Source organism: Vitis vinifera, chromosome 6 (genome assembly GCF_030704535.1).
Source record: "Vitis vinifera cultivar Pinot Noir 40024 chromosome 6, ASM3070453v1".
Lineage (NCBI taxonomy): Eukaryota > Viridiplantae > Streptophyta > Magnoliopsida > Vitales > Vitaceae > Vitis > Vitis vinifera.
Window position 1 is genome coordinate 19,420,222 of NC_081810.1, and position 17,754 is coordinate 19,437,975.

General features: G+C 32.7%; 1 protein-coding gene across 1 annotated transcript; it reads right to left on the reverse strand.

The window, feature by feature from the left end:
* Positions 1-84: 84 nt before the first annotated feature.
* Positions 85-12,989, reverse strand: LOC100265335 (protein CLT1, chloroplastic). The gene is made up of 10 exons (XM_002276400.5): positions 12,291-12,989; positions 10,154-10,299; positions 9,206-9,243; positions 8,880-8,995; positions 7,906-8,005; positions 7,788-7,823; positions 7,115-7,165; positions 6,861-6,984; positions 3,479-3,604; positions 85-585 (listed from the first exon to the last, which is right to left on the reverse strand). Exons 1-10 carry the CDS (start codon positions 12,740-12,742, stop codon positions 413-415), a joined length of 1,362 nt encoding a protein of 453 aa, XP_002276436.2. The 5' UTR covers positions 12,743-12,989; the 3' UTR covers positions 85-412.
* Positions 12,990-17,754: the final 4,765 nt, after the last annotated feature.

Sequence of the window (17,754 nt, forward strand, 5' to 3'; positions counted from 1 at the left end):
TAAAAAAAAATCAACTTGTCAAACATTCTTATTTTTATAAAATACTAAAAAATGGATTTTTATTCTTTAACTTAAAAACAAGCATTAGAAAAGGGCCAAATGGGCCCTAAATCTTCCTTGACCTCACTTTCTCCATTTTATGTCTTTCACCTCCTATGCACATCAATACTTCGATCATTTACACAGAATGATCCAACTCTGACTAAAACCTTCCCCAATATAAGCTACAAGGTTATTTTCTTTTCAAGCTGTTTGCACATAAATGATTATGGATGCCCATTAGCCATTTATACATGGAATAAAAATTACAATTTCAATACCATTTTACTTCTCTGCCTCTTATTTTTGCCATTACTGAAGAGAGCGGCTGTACACCATTCACTGAGTTTAACTAATGGTGAATGATCATGTTCTAGTGGATTGAAGGTGAGGAAGAACTGTTCAGATCCATTGACGGCGGTGTCCATGCATAAATCATTAGGCCCACCAGAAGGATAATAGCACCTGTCACAAAAGCTGGTGGAAGAGAAGATGCGACACCAAGATATGGAAGCGGCAGTGTGAACATGTACACAGCAATTGGCACTGCCATGGAAAAAAAAAAACATTTGATATCAAAACACAATATGATAAACTTGATTAAGCAGTAAGCTAACAAAATGAAACCTTATGGATTTGCTCTCTTGGGGCTAATAATCTGTCATACCTTTATTACTAAGCATCTGTAACTAGAAATAACCTTGACAATGAAAAATGATTGAATTAGACTACTTACAATATACACTCTTTGGTAAAACTAAGAAGTCCGTATTTCCGTCTCCAGAATATTGCCTGGATTGGAGGATTTCATGCTTGCACTCTTATGTATAAGGTGCTAGGTTATAACTTATATATAAGCAAATCAAGGATAGGTTTTAGGTGTTAGTAATTAGTAGGAGGGCTGAAGATGCCAAAAGGTTTGGTTAAGTACATTGAGTATTGAAACATGAACCTAAGATTCAAGTTGCTCTCTTGTGTTGTTCTAATTATGATTAGATATTCTTTCTAGCATTTTCCTAGATATGTGACACGTTCTACCTACTCTCGGATATCTTTGATTGCATTAATGTTTGAGTAACTTTGTCCAAGCTCTTACTTGTGAAGGTATGAAATTGCATTAATGTGAGTAACTTTGTCCAAGCTCTTACTAGTGAAGCGATGAAATTGTATTAATGTTTGAGTAACTTTGTCCATGCTCCTACTTGTGAAGCTAAGAAAATTTCACTTGTTTTGGCACTACCTTATTCGATTCCACACTATTTTATGAAGAGAAAAAGTGTCAACTTTTTTAGTGTTAACATCTTCACATAAACATTAAGCGTAGAGAAAAATGAAAAAAAGTGAATTAGGAAGAGGTGAGGCATTGGAAGAAAGGATAAGGAGAAACAAAGATAACCATAACACACTGATAGAGGGGCATTGGGGATGGGGGAGAAGAAATGAATCTACACATAAATCCTGATGGAGAAGGTGTCCACAAAAAAACCCTTATCATGTACAGTTAGCTTTGCCTAGGCCTTTACTGCTGAGTATAGTTCATAAACTAGAAAAAATTTAGCCTGGCTCCTTAAATACTCCATTACAAACAGGTAATGTTGGAGCTCATCATTCATATCTCTGTAATTCACTTGTTCTCTTTTTCAATCCTCATAAAGAACTAATAGAGAATCTTGGTAGCATGATTTAATCAGCTCAACATATTTGCACTAGCCAGGCCTTGAAGATGAAAAACAGAGATGATGAATCCAGATCACCTTCAGTAGAGTGGCTGGTGATTTTTAATCTACTAATGGCCCAAAATCCAAACTTTAGGTGGTTTAAGTTAGCATCAAATTGGATTACATCTAGCATTAGTTTGACTGTTTAAGGCTCAATTTGAGTCAGTTGTCAGGTTGATAACCGGAGCACCCAATCTCACAAACCAACCAAATTGCATATTTACATGCATAACCTTGCTTGTTGAGAATCAAATCTCTGACTAGAGTCCTATTTTACACCTTGGAGGAACATCTCCATGGCCAGTAAGCCAAAACATCGGGGTCCCATTTTATTCCAAGGCATGATTCTGTAGTGTAAGCGTATTTGTGTGTTGACAAGTCAGGGTTAAAATTCCCATTGCATTTCTCCTAGCTCAATCACTTCAAATCCTCCCTTGGACTCTAGTCATTCCAAATGGTTTATGACTGAAGATTAATCACACATTGGTCAACCAAGTTTTCATCCTTCATTCTTTGGTTGAAAAATGGAGTTGAAGCTTAAGAGTGTCAAAATTTGTGTTTAAAACATTTGGATCGATTTTTTATCGATCAAACTGAGGGATGACAGTTTATGTTGTACCCAGATTTTTTCAATCTTGTCTAATCAATCAGAATTTGATCATATTTGAGAATTTTCATTTTTTTTTTCCAAATGAATCTTAGACATTTGATGGGTTTTGAAACTCTAGTATAGAACCCCATTTCCAGATGAGGGAAACACAACTGTGAGAGCTAGGTGGCTTCCCTTGAGCTTTAAGTTCCTAGCCTATTTTGGGGGTGTTTGGTTTGAAATAAAATTTTTTGGGTTTTGGACTGAAAATCATCTTTTAAGTGAGTAAATATCTTTTAAAATGAGTTGATTCAGTGTGGATTTCATCCCTAATCTCATAATCATCATATTTTGGGTAAAACCCAAATGTTTTCTTGTGTGGATTCAAGAAGAGGCTGAGATCAAGCTCGGTGTGGACTCCAAGTATGCTATGGAAGAAGAAAGTGGGTAGCTAAGGTTTGAAGATTCTAGGCAAGTGATCCGAAAGACAATAGAAAGCTTCGACTGGGTAAATCGTTGTACTCAATTAATTTTTTTCATAGTGGATGTTTTGATTGCTAGAGGCCCATGGCTTTTTTATCTCTTCAGAGGTTTTCCACGTTAAAATTTTAGCGTCAATGTCTCTATAAATCTATCTCATCTTTTGATTAGTTTATATTAGTTTGTGCAATTTTCATTAACTTATTCTATTGAGTGATTGAGATTATGAGATGAAATTGAATCATTTAAGCTTTGAAACAAAATGAAATACTTTTGTTTTGGTGTTGATGTAAGTGGACAAGTGAAAATGTGAATTTGAGTTGATGAAATGTCTTATATATCTTGGTTGGGGAGTGTTGACTCATTTGCATGTGAATTGCATTGACTATTTTGTTGGGAGAGTGTTGGTGTATCCATTATTGTTTGTGCTTTGCTTTCTTGTTGGTAGGATTGAAAAAGAAGATCAAAACAATTGAAAAATCAAGGAGGTGTTTAGCATTTATTAGGTACCATCTCAAATTGTTTTTAGAACAATTCACCGTGCACGCGCCCCCCCCAGGTGTTATACAATAGTTAAGATTCATCTTCATGTAGGATTATTGACTTTCACATGGAGGTCGCAGCAAAAACACACATAGCATACATCACATACCTGAAAAAGTGGATGCAAGGCAAGATACCACAGCAGAAGATATCTTGAGGAGATGCAGCAGTGATATGTTGAAGCCCATGTTGACTACAACAAAGAGCAATGGCAGTAGCGGTGCACCATCACATCCTGCAGCCAGACAAAGCCTAGAGTAATTAAATTGTTCACTCCCTATCACTACAGCATAAAGGTTACAAGAAAAAAAAACAGCATGATATATTTGGAAAGCAGCACATGTTTGGATACATTTCCTATTTTTTGTTTGTAAAATTAGAAAGTCTCATACCTCATACAAATGTAAAAATTCTTGTAAAAAAAGATGGTACATACCTTGTGTACTTAAAAACACTTTTAAAATATTTTAAAATTTAAATAAAAAATTTTTACTTCCTCAAATAAGAGTTTTTAAGAATACAAGGTAAATTTTTGCTTTTTCTATTAGAGTTCTTATATTTTGCCTAGAATTTCTATTTTTAAAAATAAAAATAGAAGTGTATCCAAAAGCCACCTGTGCAACCAAATTGATACTAAGTTACAGTCAAATATCTTTTTATTCAAAGCCAATGCAGGAGTGAGTCTAATAAAAAAGCTTTTAGCTTAAAGTGCTTTTATCATATTTCTATCAAAAATGCTTTTATGAAGAATCAATTAATGATCAGCTGTAAACCAAAATTTTCACAATGTTTTTAGTAATGTGTTATATACAAAAAAAAAAAAAAAAATTTGGAAGAACCACCAGCCAAATGCTAGTCCAAGATTACTTAGATTTTGAAACTTTGCCAAATGCCTAATTTTTGTAAAAAAAGTGCTTTCAAGTATTAGGATACTCTTTTACCCTCTAAAAATCACTCCTAAAAGGACTCTTAATCTATATACAAGGTGCCAAAACCTCCTCAAAACATTTGACCATTTTCTTAGCTTTTAGCATTTTGTTGGAAGATCTAAATCAACTACCATAGCTACCAATGGCCAATCCACCTCCAAATCTTAATCTGAATATCATCAAATTCTAAACCATTAGCATCTCTATCTTAAAATTTCTCTATCCTTGTATGCCATAATTCTTCCCCATATTATTTCTGTAAGTCCCTTGCCTTAACTGTAAATATCGATTTGAATATTTTGTTAGAAAGCATTAATTTAAATTTCAGACATTAGTGATTCAAGTAACCAAGCCATAAGTTTACTTGTATTGTTCAATTTCATGTAACTATGTATTATATTCAAGTCATATGAACAGCAATAATGTTCATTCCTTCAAACTTTTTCATAAATCACTCTTCAATCTATTTATCATTCTCTGTATCAATAGACTCCTTCTATCTAGGTTTATTTTAAATCCACTCCTAAATTTTGAATCTCTCTCCTCAATATTTTCTGCATTGAAACTAAATATTAGTCACATGCCCCTAAGAAGGGGAAAGTAGAATTTTGTCTCTCATGACTTTCTTGAATGAAATCTAAAAAAGTTCATATATTTATAAAATTTTATTTATTGATAAACATTTTGAATTTAAATATATATGGACATATGAAAAATTTTAAGACAAGGTTGAGGTTTGGTACTTTTTGACCTTTGTCACAAAGAGAACTAAAAAAAAAACTGTCTTTTGTTTATTCTTCTAGATCAGATTGGTGTTTCATCCCTCCCCTTGAGACTGTCATACAGAATTTAGGCAATCCAATCTAATTGGGTATTCTGCATGACAACCAAAACTGACTGTAACAGGAGCATTATCATAGATTAGAAGTGTATGGTATACAAGATTATTTCATAAATTAGAAGTGTATGTGCCTCGTATGGAAGTGTCAATCATTTTATTCTATCACATGATACAATACACTTTACTAGAAACAATATATTCAGTCACTCAAATTTCTCTGCTAGTACCACTTTAGGATGAAAATGAAGTCACTAGGGTTTTTCTTTTGCATTTAATATTGTTGTCCTCCATTGATTCTTTTCTGAGCCTTCTAAAAAAAATGAGGAGTCTCTCCACAAAATGCTCCAACCTGATATTTTCTCTATCTTATCTTACATAATAAGGGAACAGTTATATGTCAATATTTGACAAGCTGAATCCAGACGGAGACTATAGCATTCTGAGTATTTAAGGCTACCTTTTTAAGACCTTGAGAGATTTAAACTGAGAGGGTTTTCACAAGGGAGCTTATTCTGAATGAAAATGGAATTCTATTCGTTTTTCTTCTGTTTCTCAGTTACATAACCTAACAAGAATTGACTTTTAACCTAACCATCAAGAGTTCTAATTTATCTATAAATTATATATACAGCTCTCAGTCATTGAATTCTTAAACAACCTAAATAGCGATGTTTACTAATTAAAGATTTTGTGAATTACTTACCAACAGGGACTTTGGCATGGATGACAAATTTTGAGGTCATTGGAATTTGTGTGGTCTGTCGGTGCATGCTAGTGTATGCTATGCAGTAAGACAAAATATATGATTGTAAACATAGAGCTATATGGTCATTGCAATAGTAGGAAACCATGATCTTGTGCGATTATGTATTATATCCGTACTAATAAATCAGTGGAAGGCATTGTCATGTTTTGATACCTATATCATATATCAGGGTCAAAAATCTTTTGACACTTACTTTTTGTTGAAAATGATCAAAAGTCCTGCCCCCATATTATTTTAGTACGTTCACCTATCCTCTAAAAGGAAAATTCGTGGATCCACCCCTGCCTTGTCTGTGGAGGAACCTTCCACAGACCACCTATACAAGTTATCTGGCACTTCAATGGCACTGCCCATTATTGCAGTATGAAGGTCAACACCACCAATTTCAAAAGGGATATAAAAATATTATGATTTCTTAAATACATCATTACAAGCACTCAGACCTAATCTTCTAATATCCAAACTAATATCTATTGTCCCTTTTTAGGCTAATCACTTTTAAGGACTTTTAATATAATCCTCACTCATGCTGTTCATACCAGGATTCTGATAAAATATTAATAAGTTTTATATCAGGCATAAAAACACACTCATTATGGGATGCATTATTGCTACAACTGAGGAATGCTTCTTTATAAATCCTAATAACTGTATAATGCATAAGCATGGTGAGGACCTCAAATTTGATGTACACATCTAAACATAGATTTCCACTTATGTTTATACAGAAACAAACACGTGAATGTGGATGCATGTGCATGTAGATGCAGGGATGTGTATGCAGGTGTTTGTTTATGTGTGCATGTGTATGCCTGCACACATGTGTCCATGTGCATGTGAGTGCAGGCGTGTGCGTACTGGCATTTGCATGCACATGTGCATGTCTGCAAATGTCTTTCTTGCTCACTATGAGGATGTACAAAAAGGAAATGATTATGAATAAACTATAGCTCACCACTGGACAAAGAACCGATGTTCAGAAAGCAGGCTGCACCATCTTTAAGGTAGTTTGGCAGATGACTAAATGGAACACCCCATAACTTTGATAAGAAGGGCAGGAGAAGGCATATGAACAATGCCTACACAAAACAGAAATACAAACACTCAAAATTTTTTATTCAGGTTTGCAATAGGCAACAACTTAAATTGTAAACTACAGCTAAGATAAACAAAAGAGTCTAAAACATTAACTCACTGCAAAGAACTTACTTGGAAAGCAGATCCATAGGAATTTACAACAAATAGATCCACTGAACCTCCCTGCAATGTAATCACCGAATTTCTAAATATAGAGGGGATAAAAAATCAGCAAATTTGACTGTCCAACTTCAACAAAGTGCAAGCAAGCCATGTTATTTCATCTAGGTTACACATGTTCAGCATTGGTGTGTATCTAGGACCCAGACAGTAAGCATGTTGAACACCATATTTTGTTGTATCTGCCAAAGCCAAAGGTATGCACTCATCATAAAATCCATGCAACATAGCATTCAAGAAATATAGTTGGTAGCTTGACTATGGATATACAAATCAAATTCCAATAAAGCAGTAAAATTCAGCCTTTTGTATTAATATGAGTTCAACTCTAGATCTAAATTTGTCATTGTCATATTGATAGTAATCTCGTCTCCTCATGACCCCTTTTTCCCTTCTAAGTCCAATTTAAAGTATGTAAACTGTGACTTCAAAAGCAGCAAACATTGAATTGTTGTTATTATTTTTTATTTATGCTTATACTTATTTATATATTTGTTCTTTGTAGTGTCCAAGAGGCCAAAAACATAGTTTTGCAGAACTTCTATTTTGTCAGAAGAAGTGGGGAGAAAAAACTTAATCGTGAGACTAGAATAGATATATTCTAACAGTCGGCCAGCATATGTACCTTTAATCGCTCAGCAGCCTTCAAGAAAATTCTCTCCTACAAATGATAGATATGTTTCCTGTTAGAAACCAGTAATACAAACTTAAAACAAGGGATTCCGTTTCAGAATGCTAGCAACCTTCAAGACTGTATCAGCCGCTTGAAACAAAAAGGAAACCATCATCAAAAGACTCCAAAATATGCCAGCTCCCTTCAATGAAGCACCAGCACTAGATCCACTGCAAAATTAAACATAGACATGCAATTCAAGATTTATTTTCATATAGATGAACAACCATAATAGTTTTCTTACATACAAATAAATTTTTGCTGGCAACTGTATTAAACATGTCAATAAGAGGAGAAAATGTATCATTTGTTTTTACTTGATTTTTTGCAGTATGCAAATGTTATTTCCTGAAACGATTATATGTACTCAAATTATGATAGAAATCAATTATGCATTTGATAATTATTAAATAGTACAATGCAGGATTGATCTTGAATGTTGCAGACTAACAACTAGAAAGCTTAATTAAGGTGGTCTTGAAATCCAGTTTGGATCAACTTGAATCTCATTATCTATTGAGTAGTTGTCCAACTGGGGAAGACAAGTTACTTCTGCAGTTAATGATATGGCAGGAGAAAGGGGGCAGTCATCTTGCTCAACAGTTACTTTAACAAGTTGGAGTCAATTCAATCCAAGAACTGATTGAGTTTGATTTCTAGACTTCCTTTGAATTTGTGGAGGATCATTGAGTTAATGCCTATTATAAATAAATGATAACAAAAACAAAAATAATAATTAAAAAAGATAACATCAGTATGTGCTAATTTTCTTATCAATGCTTTGAAAGAGGATAACAAAATCACCAGTTAATAATGTCAGATTTCAATAAGAAGCATTGTTGATTTTAGTTTACAAGATTAGGATCAAAATCCAGGAAGAAACAACACTTGGCAATGCATTTAATGATCTTTCAGCTTCCTAGCTAAAATTTAATCGCCAGAAGATGAATCCCTTAAGCACCACATCCTCAGGCTTCATGATCATTAAAGAAACAGAGTTTCTGGAAATGTAATTCAAAGATGAGTTTAAACAATGCAGCTTACCTTGCTACAGTTATTATTACACCAATAGCCACAAGAAAACATCCAAGTAATTGGTTGACTTTGTATCTCCTACCAAGAAAAATAGCTGATAGGAGAAGTTGCCAGACAAGAAAGCTCTGAAAAGGAAGTAAGAGGACAGGATTAACTCTCCAATTCCAAATTACAATTACATCAACGATTTCTCTTCTCTATTTTATTTTTCTTAAAGGTTTGGGTCAACTAAATGGGTCATGGTTTCGACTAGTGAACTGATAGCTTAGGGAACAATACTAGAGCAGTAACAGAAGAGGGCTTTTGCAGAATAAGATTCACAAATGTTATTTTACCTGAGATAAAATTGGAATTGATGCTCCAGAAAGAATTGCTGGTCCAAGGAAGAGGCAAGTGAACAACAAATAGAATACATGAGTATTTTGTTAGATCATATGCAGAACAAGTCATAAAGGAACATAGTGAAATACTAGTAAATCACTCTAGGCAATGCCAAGAAATGAAATGCTATGCTCTAAGTTAAGATAAATATTTGAATCTTTGATGCATCTGGAGCAATGGAAATCTGTGATCCAACAATTATTTAAACAAAGAAAAGGTAAAAGTAAAATAACATATTCAAAACCATTTCAAATTGTATCACAAGCCTATGTAGAGACTAGATTCAGCAATAAGTTAGTGTTTAACTCAATAAATGACAGACCATGAATTTGTATTTTCTAATATGCAGCATGCAATGTACATGGACAAACAGAAGCTTCAGTTTAGGTATACATGAAAAGCCAGAATCAAATAAAAAATTTAATTTATAATTTGAAATAAGGGAATAATAATATGAAATACTGTTCCGCTCTTATTTTAGTAGTCTTTTCACCAAGATGCAAACCCCCAGAAGTTGGAAAACAAAATTCGACAGAATGATAAACCCTAACCTAAGACTGGTCAAACACAAAAAGAACAAATTTGTTGATCAGATGTAACAAGCAATTGATATAACATAATAAAATCTGCTTCCACAAAGGAAGATTCTAGTTTTATTATCTATCTCACCACCTTTGTTTTATAACCTGACATGGTAGTACATGGCATCATCAAATTATTGCATGGTGCTACCACATCAGCAACCCAAATTCATATTCTGCTTTTATGGCCACTTCAGGGCAGATGATAAAGAATTGTGTTTAAAAAGATGGCAAAGCCAAGTTTCTTTTCCTCTGGAAAACAATGGGCCTGAGAAGCAAATGCAATGGTAAGTGATCACAGAACAATGAGAATTGCATTACCTCCAGCTGCCATTCCAGTAGCAGCACCAAGAGCCTCTAAAAGGCCCACAGCAACATAGGGAGTCTTTGGCAAGGAAAGCATCTCATCTGTAACAATTCCAGCATTGTAACGCAGAGACAAGATAGAGAAGTACACAAGTACATATCTGTAAAACACGAATTAAAAAAGAAAAAATAAATAAATGGAATTAGCTTGAAGCCACTATTCAGATTGAATGCTGTACTTCTCAGTGTTCACCAACATGTTTGAACCTAGCCTGTTAACTGATTGTTGCACACTAGCTACACCTTCACCACCCCTTTTAAACTGTCAATTGAATTCACAAATTTGACATATCACCATAAATTTGTAACATATAACCTTTTCTTTTATTTTTTATTTATTATTATTATTATTATTATTATTTTGGTTTATCAAGCTCTTGGACAAAAGGCTAGAACCCAGGTCTTCGTTTAGACAAAGACCTTCGTATGTCTCTTTGTATCAAAATATATGTGAAAAATCCTAGGGGTGTTTACCATATTTTAAAAAGTTTAAATAGGTGTAATTTGAGAAACTTGAGGGGGGGTTTGGCAATTTAGGTGAATATTGAAAAGGACGTAAAAAGCACAGGGATGCTCCTGAACCACACAGAAAAAGTAACAGAGAAAGTATTCTAGGAGCACGTGCCCACTGAAACGTCCACTTGCCCCATGAGACTCTTGATGAAAAAGACCTGCGGGTGATTCAATCATTACTAGATCAGCGTGTTTGACTGTTACACTGTAACTTTAAAAAGCCACCTTTCCTCTACGGTCTTTGTTCAACTTGGACCCACCAATCACTAAACACATTCGCTGCGTCCTTCCCTTCTCTTTCTTTTTTCTCTTTAAATTTTAAAAAATTCGTGCTTTCCACCCTTTTTCGTAGCATAGAGGAGGAGGGAGCACAATGTCTTTCACCACCATAATAATACATAATCCTCTAGCATGAATAAAAAAAAACTTTAAAGGAGAAAGAAAAAGAGAATCTCTGCAGGAAAAGTTTAGAATAATAAGAGTTCATTTAACTGGACTCAGTTTTTTAAATATTAAATTTAAATTTTTTATGTGTTCATATACTATATTAGAGAGTTGATAAACATACCATCAAAGTCCGAGCCACTTACAAACAACAAGACCTTGAGAAAATGAGATGTTCAACCCACAAGAGAAATCCTAGAGATAATTCAGGTCACCCTTAACTCATCAACTCATATAAAATAAATTAAAAATAGAAATAACCTTCAAAAAAAAAAAAATCAATTAATTGAATGTGATTGATGGGCTGAATAGCATTCCACACCAACCCATTTGGGTAATGAAGTGAATTCATGTTGATCAGCAAGGAAAGTGACTTCAAGTTGTACAAGTAATCTATATATAATCATTAATAAAAAGCTCCTGCTACAGTAATGAAAGACTTTTCTTTTTTCGTAAATAGTTTTTGTCGAAAGGGCACGCCCTTAGTGATTCTGTTATACGGACCTTTTTAAGACCCATCACTTTAAACCCAGCTCAATTCGTCTGTATCCTTATATCTTAATTCTATCGGTTTCTATTCTCATCGAATAGTATAGATTCCATCATACATTGAGATGGGGAATTCGATGGGTGCCCCTTTTGATACCTTACCGTTTTGTCGATAAATTTTCTCAGAGTTAAGGTGCAGTTAACAGTCTGAAAACAAGGGAAGAAAACATGTGAATGACTGAAAGGGACCACTTTTGAATTGCATTAAAACGGATGGGCATTCTGCTGAAAAAGAGCGGGTAGTTAGTAGAGGCGGGAATAAAATAACAGACGAGGTAGTGATTCGGGCGCCCTATGTTTTCATTTATGGGGCACTCATTCAATGAAAAGACGATAGCGTCCCTTTCTCAAACTTGGCTCTGTGCGTGCAGCCAAATTTGAACCCAACAAAATTAACAAAAGTTCGAAAAATAGGATGAAATGCTTAAAACATGTTCGTTCATCCCCAATTTGGATTTGACACCAAAAAAAAAATCACTGAAATAACCTAAAATGATGGTTGTTTGAATCTTTGGAAGAAATAGTTCATAGAATATGAAGAGGAATCAGTAATGTAATGGAAAAGGGAAAACAAAGAGAGAAGTACCCGACAGTGGCAAGCTGAGCGAGGAAGAATGGGTAATGTTTGAGAGGAACCAAGGCCAGCTTGTACAGCACTCGATTCCCTACGCCCAGCACCACCGTAAACGCCGCTGCGATAACCACTTTCATCCTCCGATCACCCTCACAACCGCCACCAGCGCAGCCAACATCCTCCTTTTCCTCCACCACCACCAAATCGCCCCTCCGCCGATCCTCCGACCCGTACGACCACTTCTCCACCCTCTCCTCACCTCCCCCATCCGATCTCACCCGCACTCCTCCTCTTCCCATAGCCTCCGCCTCCGCCACCACCAGCCGCCTCCCCCTCAAAACGATCCCCTTCCGCCGGTTCATTCGAACTCCACAAAGCCTCGAAATCTCGCTGGCTCCCAGAACCTGCCTGGCAACCATTGGAACACGAACGCCGGCGGTTAGCCGGCGGCAAGAGGCAGACATACTGATTTAAATGGATGTAGGATGAACAAGAGAGCTTGTGGAGAATGGAGAACGAGAAAAAGAGAGAATTCTGCTTGCGGGTCTCGTGAGTCACAAATCTTCCAATTTTATAAAGCGTGAGGGGGGCCTCGGCTGCTTCTGTGAAAAAGTGGGTGTCGAAGTTGATTCCATTGGAATTTAATAGAGAGGGCCCCTTCCATCCTTCTCTGTATCCTATGTACACTCTGCCGTTGCAATTTGACATTTCCCAAGTATGATCCAATTTCATCTGGTAATTCTAACCTTTTTTTTCTTTTTCTTTTTTTTTATTGAATAAAAAAAGCTCAATATATATATATATACTACCAATGTAATTAAAATGAATTTATCATCGATAAGCTAAAAAAACAAACACGATCAAATCTTCTTAGTTTAATTTATCGTGAATAGAATGCTAAAGAGTATATGATGAGTATCCAACTTGTTTAAAAAAAATTAAATTATATCATAATGTATTATATTTTTAATGCATTAATATTATAAGATTAATATATTTTTGTCTATCCATACCTTCAATTTTCTATTAATATACATTATCAATGCATTAGCATTATACATTTCGTGAATTACTATTATAGATTATTTTTATAAGGAAACTTATAAGCTTTTTGAATTTTTTTTTTTAAAAAATGTCTTATAGGATTAGTTGTAGTAAATGACATCATAATAATGAAAATAGGAATAATGATACTTTTATAATATTAATAATAAGAATAATGATGCTAATGGTAATCATAAAAACAAATATATTTATAGGCTTTTTTGTGGCATAATAATAATGTGAATATATTATTAAAAATATCAATAATAACATCAACAATAATAGATATGATATCAAAAATAATAATATTATTAATAACATGAATAGTTTATAATACTAATAGCATGAATAATTAATATATTAATAGTTGTATTAATATTTAATAATAATAATAAAATTAGTCTTAATATATAGTAAATAAAACATAAAAGACAATAGAAAAAGTAAAGTTAAATGAAAAAAATATAATTGAAATTAAGAAATGATCAAATTATCAAACCATGACATATGTGGCTGTAGACTTGTAGTTGAGAAGAAACTTTGAAACCTATCACATCTATTTGACCTAAAAGACAAAATAGAAAAGTAGAGTTAAATGAATATTTAAAAAATGGTATAATTGAAATTATGAAATGATTAAAATTTTTAACCATGACATATGTAGTTGTAATTGAGAAGAAACTTTAAAAGCTATCATATCTATTTGACTTTTTTTTATATTACTTTTTTAATACATACATATTTTAAATTGGAACAATGATAGCATGATGAAGGGTGAAAAGGATGATGGGTAGAGTATATTCCTTGTTATAAGAAAATATTAACTTGGAAAGGTGATAAATAGTTTCTTTTATAATTAAAAAAATTACATATGATTAAAAGGGAGGAGGTAATTATTTCTAAAAGCTATTTTCATCATCAAGGCAATTTCATTAGTTGAGGTGAATGCTTAAAAGTGTGGTCCCAGTAAATGACATATGGTCCTCGATTTGAATCTTACAATGGATGACATTCTGAATTTACCCGATATTGATTGTTATGAAACGATCAGCAATTCAAGGTTTGAATCTTCATGAAGAGTCCTAATACCTTAATCATAAAAGTTTTCTTGGTTATTCAAAACTAAACATTTTTAAGAGTTATTCCATCGTGTTATATGATAATAACAATTTGTATTTATTCATTAATGGCTTTCTTTCTTTTCTTATGACATTTGGCCAACCAAAAAAGATAGCTCTAAAAAAATGTTTGGTTCCAAATGGTTATTAAAGAAAGAAAATAAATCAATGGTTTTCTTATATTTAATATATTAGAAGATAAAAAAAATTAAATATACTTAGAATTAATTAAAATGATTTAATTTTTATATAAAAGAGTTAAAACAAATAAAATAGATTTAAGAAAAAGGCAGGTCTTTATTTTATTAAAATATTTTAAAATATCATAATTATTTTTATCTTTGGTAATAATTAATTACTTCTCCTCCTACTTGTTGGATCGGTAAAAGTAGAAATTAAATCCTATCCCAAAGAGGGCTAATCATATATACAGCAGGAGGGCTTTCAAGTCCAAACCCCACCAATGGTTTTGATGATGTAAATAGGAAAAAGAGGGCAATGCAAATATGTTTTTCTAAGGAATGAACTGGCTCTATCGCATCAAAAAAATGCCCATCTTCACCCAGAGCACAGAAGAAGATGATGTAGGAATTGTCTAACCTTAGCAATTAAGCAAAAAGTTAAAATTTATGTAGGGCACCAGTGGCATTCAGTTGAAATGTCCAAACATTGTGTTTAAGATTAGGGAATACGTAGCTGGTATTTATTTTTTTGGTTTTTTGCTAAAAGCAATTTGTTTTCAGAATTTAAATTGTTTGTTTTTCTTTTTTTTCATGATTTATTATAAACTTTTTACTAAATAGAAAAAACTAATATATGTAGTTTGAATAAATAAAAAAAAACATATTAGTTTTTCTTTATTTTTTAATACTTAATAGAAATAAAATATTATAAAAGCAAATAATCTAATATTTAACATTATTAAGCATTAAAGTTTTATTTAAAATCAAGTGAAAAAACAAACATCATAGTAGACTTACCGTATAAACACATTTGAGTTATTTTCACTTGTTTTCTAACTACTCTTTTAAAAAACAATTATAAAAGAATTGAAATTAAAATATTATAAACAAAAATTATTTTGTAAAAACACTTAAAAATATGAAAAATAGATTAAGAAGATTGCAAATTCTAAATATACTTTTGTTTTATAAAACGATATATAATAGTTTTCAAAAACTATTTTTCAACACTATTTCTTACTTTTATTTTACAAAACAATATATAGTAATTTTCAAAAATTATTTTTCAAAACACTTTTCAAATGTTCTTTTAAAATCTTTTTATCATGACCCCTACTCAAATATGTAATGGGTCATCTTCTACTTTAGTATGACACTTCTGGTAAATAAAATGCTGGAAAGGAATGCTACTTACTTAAGCCAAAAATGGAACATGCTGTCAGAGCACAATTCCAAATTTTAGTATGTAAGAGGGAAGGAATAGATACACAAAACACTTGCTAAATTTATGGCCTACCAAAAATGGATCCAATCATAAAACTTCACCCATTTAAGATTTTAAAGAAAAAAACTACCTTGCAATTATTCACACAAATAAAGTCTCTCCAAGTACACTTCTTATTTTTATTTTTAAAAATAATAACTTCTATATAAAATATAAGAACTCTTATATAAAAAAATAAAAATTTAGACCTATTTAGTATATTTTAGAATTGGTTCTAAAGAACAGTTTTTAAGAACAATTTTTAAAAACTGTTTTATAATGTTTTATAAAACAAAAATCTATTTAAAAAGATGAAATATTTTTAACATATTTTTAATTATATTTTCAAAATAATTTTTGTCTACTTCTTCATTTTTAACAATTATATATGATTATATAATTATTTTTTAAAACAATTCTTAAAAAAACAAGTGAAAACAACTAAAAAAAAGTAAAAAAAATCCCTTCTGAAAACATTATCTTTTTTTTATAAAAAAAAAACAAAAAAACAAAAAACAGTTTTTTGGTTGTCATACATGTTTTTTTTTGTTTTTTTATCTTCAAAAACAAAACGTTGTTCTTAAAAACAGTTATCAAACGATGCTTTACATTGTATTCTTAAAACTCATTTCAAAATTTGAGAAAAATATTTTTCAAGTATACACGGTATCTACTCACTTTTTGTATAAGAATTCATATAAATTTTATATAAGAATCTCTGTTTTTAAAAACAAAAAAATAAAAAATATATCCAAACATGCACTAAACTATACAATTTCCCAGTTGCAGCTCTGGAGAAATTTAATAGAACTCACCATTCCAAATCAGAGAACCTTAATATGACTAACCAAAATGTTTGGAACAGTGAAATGCTATAAGTATTATGTTTCATATTGACAATAGATACATATTTAGTTGCTATTTTTAACAGCCTCGTGTTAAAGAGCGAACCAAAGTACACAAGACGTGTAAAAGGTACCAAAAAGCAAAGAACAAGAGGCCTTTTTTATGTCAACATTTGATTGACCCAAAGTTTCCGTTGTGAAAAGAGAGGAAACAGATAGTATTGGCAAAAGAATCAGAATACAGCACAAATATGTCTGTAGATGTTGTTTACAGCAGGTGGTTTGATAAGCAAATCAAGTCCCTTTGCCACTTTTGACTAAAGGAAATGCTGTTTCTATGCCAAAAACCTTATGCCCTGATTTTCCTATCACTTCAATGTGACCCCAAATTTCAACATTCAGACATGGGAAGTAGTTGGCCAATTTTAAACAGTTCCTGTTTCAAGTTGTGGTAGTAGATGAAAAAGGCCTCACATAATAAATAAACGACAAGTTGTAATTGAGAAGACCCTACAAATCCCTCTATCCTCAATGGTGCATTCTTTGCAAAGGAAATGGAGAATCGATCGACCACCTTTTCTTCATTGTCCTGTTACCATTGGACTCTGGCACAAGCTATTCAATCTAGCAAGGTTGGCTTGGGTCCCTCCAAGGAGTATTGTGGACGTGATGGTTATTGTTTTTAAAGGTTTGGAGATTTCATTAAAAGGCAAGACACTTTGGCAAATCGTTTGCCTCACTTTGTTATAGATGGTGTGGCAAGAGAGAAACAAAAGGATTTTTGAGGATAAGGGGAGAACGGAAGAGATGTTATGGGACTTGCTTATTTTCTATTCTTCTCTTTCGGCCTCTTATATTGCAGCTTTTAGCGGAGTTCCTCTTAGTGTTTTACAACTCAACTAGAATGCGGTTTGCGTTTCAAAAGTTTGAGAGTGTTGGGGATTTTCTTTGTATTTAGTTTTCTAAAGTTGGGTATTTTCTCTTTTGTTCAGCTTTTGTTTTTGTGGGAAGGACCTCTCATCC

Excerpts from the sequence above, each read along its gene's own strand:
- LOC100265335 (XM_002276400.5), bottom strand. The coding sequence starts at position 12,742 with ATGTCTGCCTCTTGCCGCCGGCTAACCGCCGGCGTTCGTGTTCCAATG. Across the intron at positions 8,996-9,205 it reads CAATTCCAATTTTATCTCAG|AGCTTTCTTGTCTGGCAACT; the intron begins GTAAAATAACAT and ends CTTCCTTTTCAG. Across the intron at positions 7,166-7,787 it reads AGGCTGCTGAGCGATTAAAG|GGAGGTTCAGTGGATCTATT; the intron begins GTACATATGCTG and ends ATTACATTGCAG.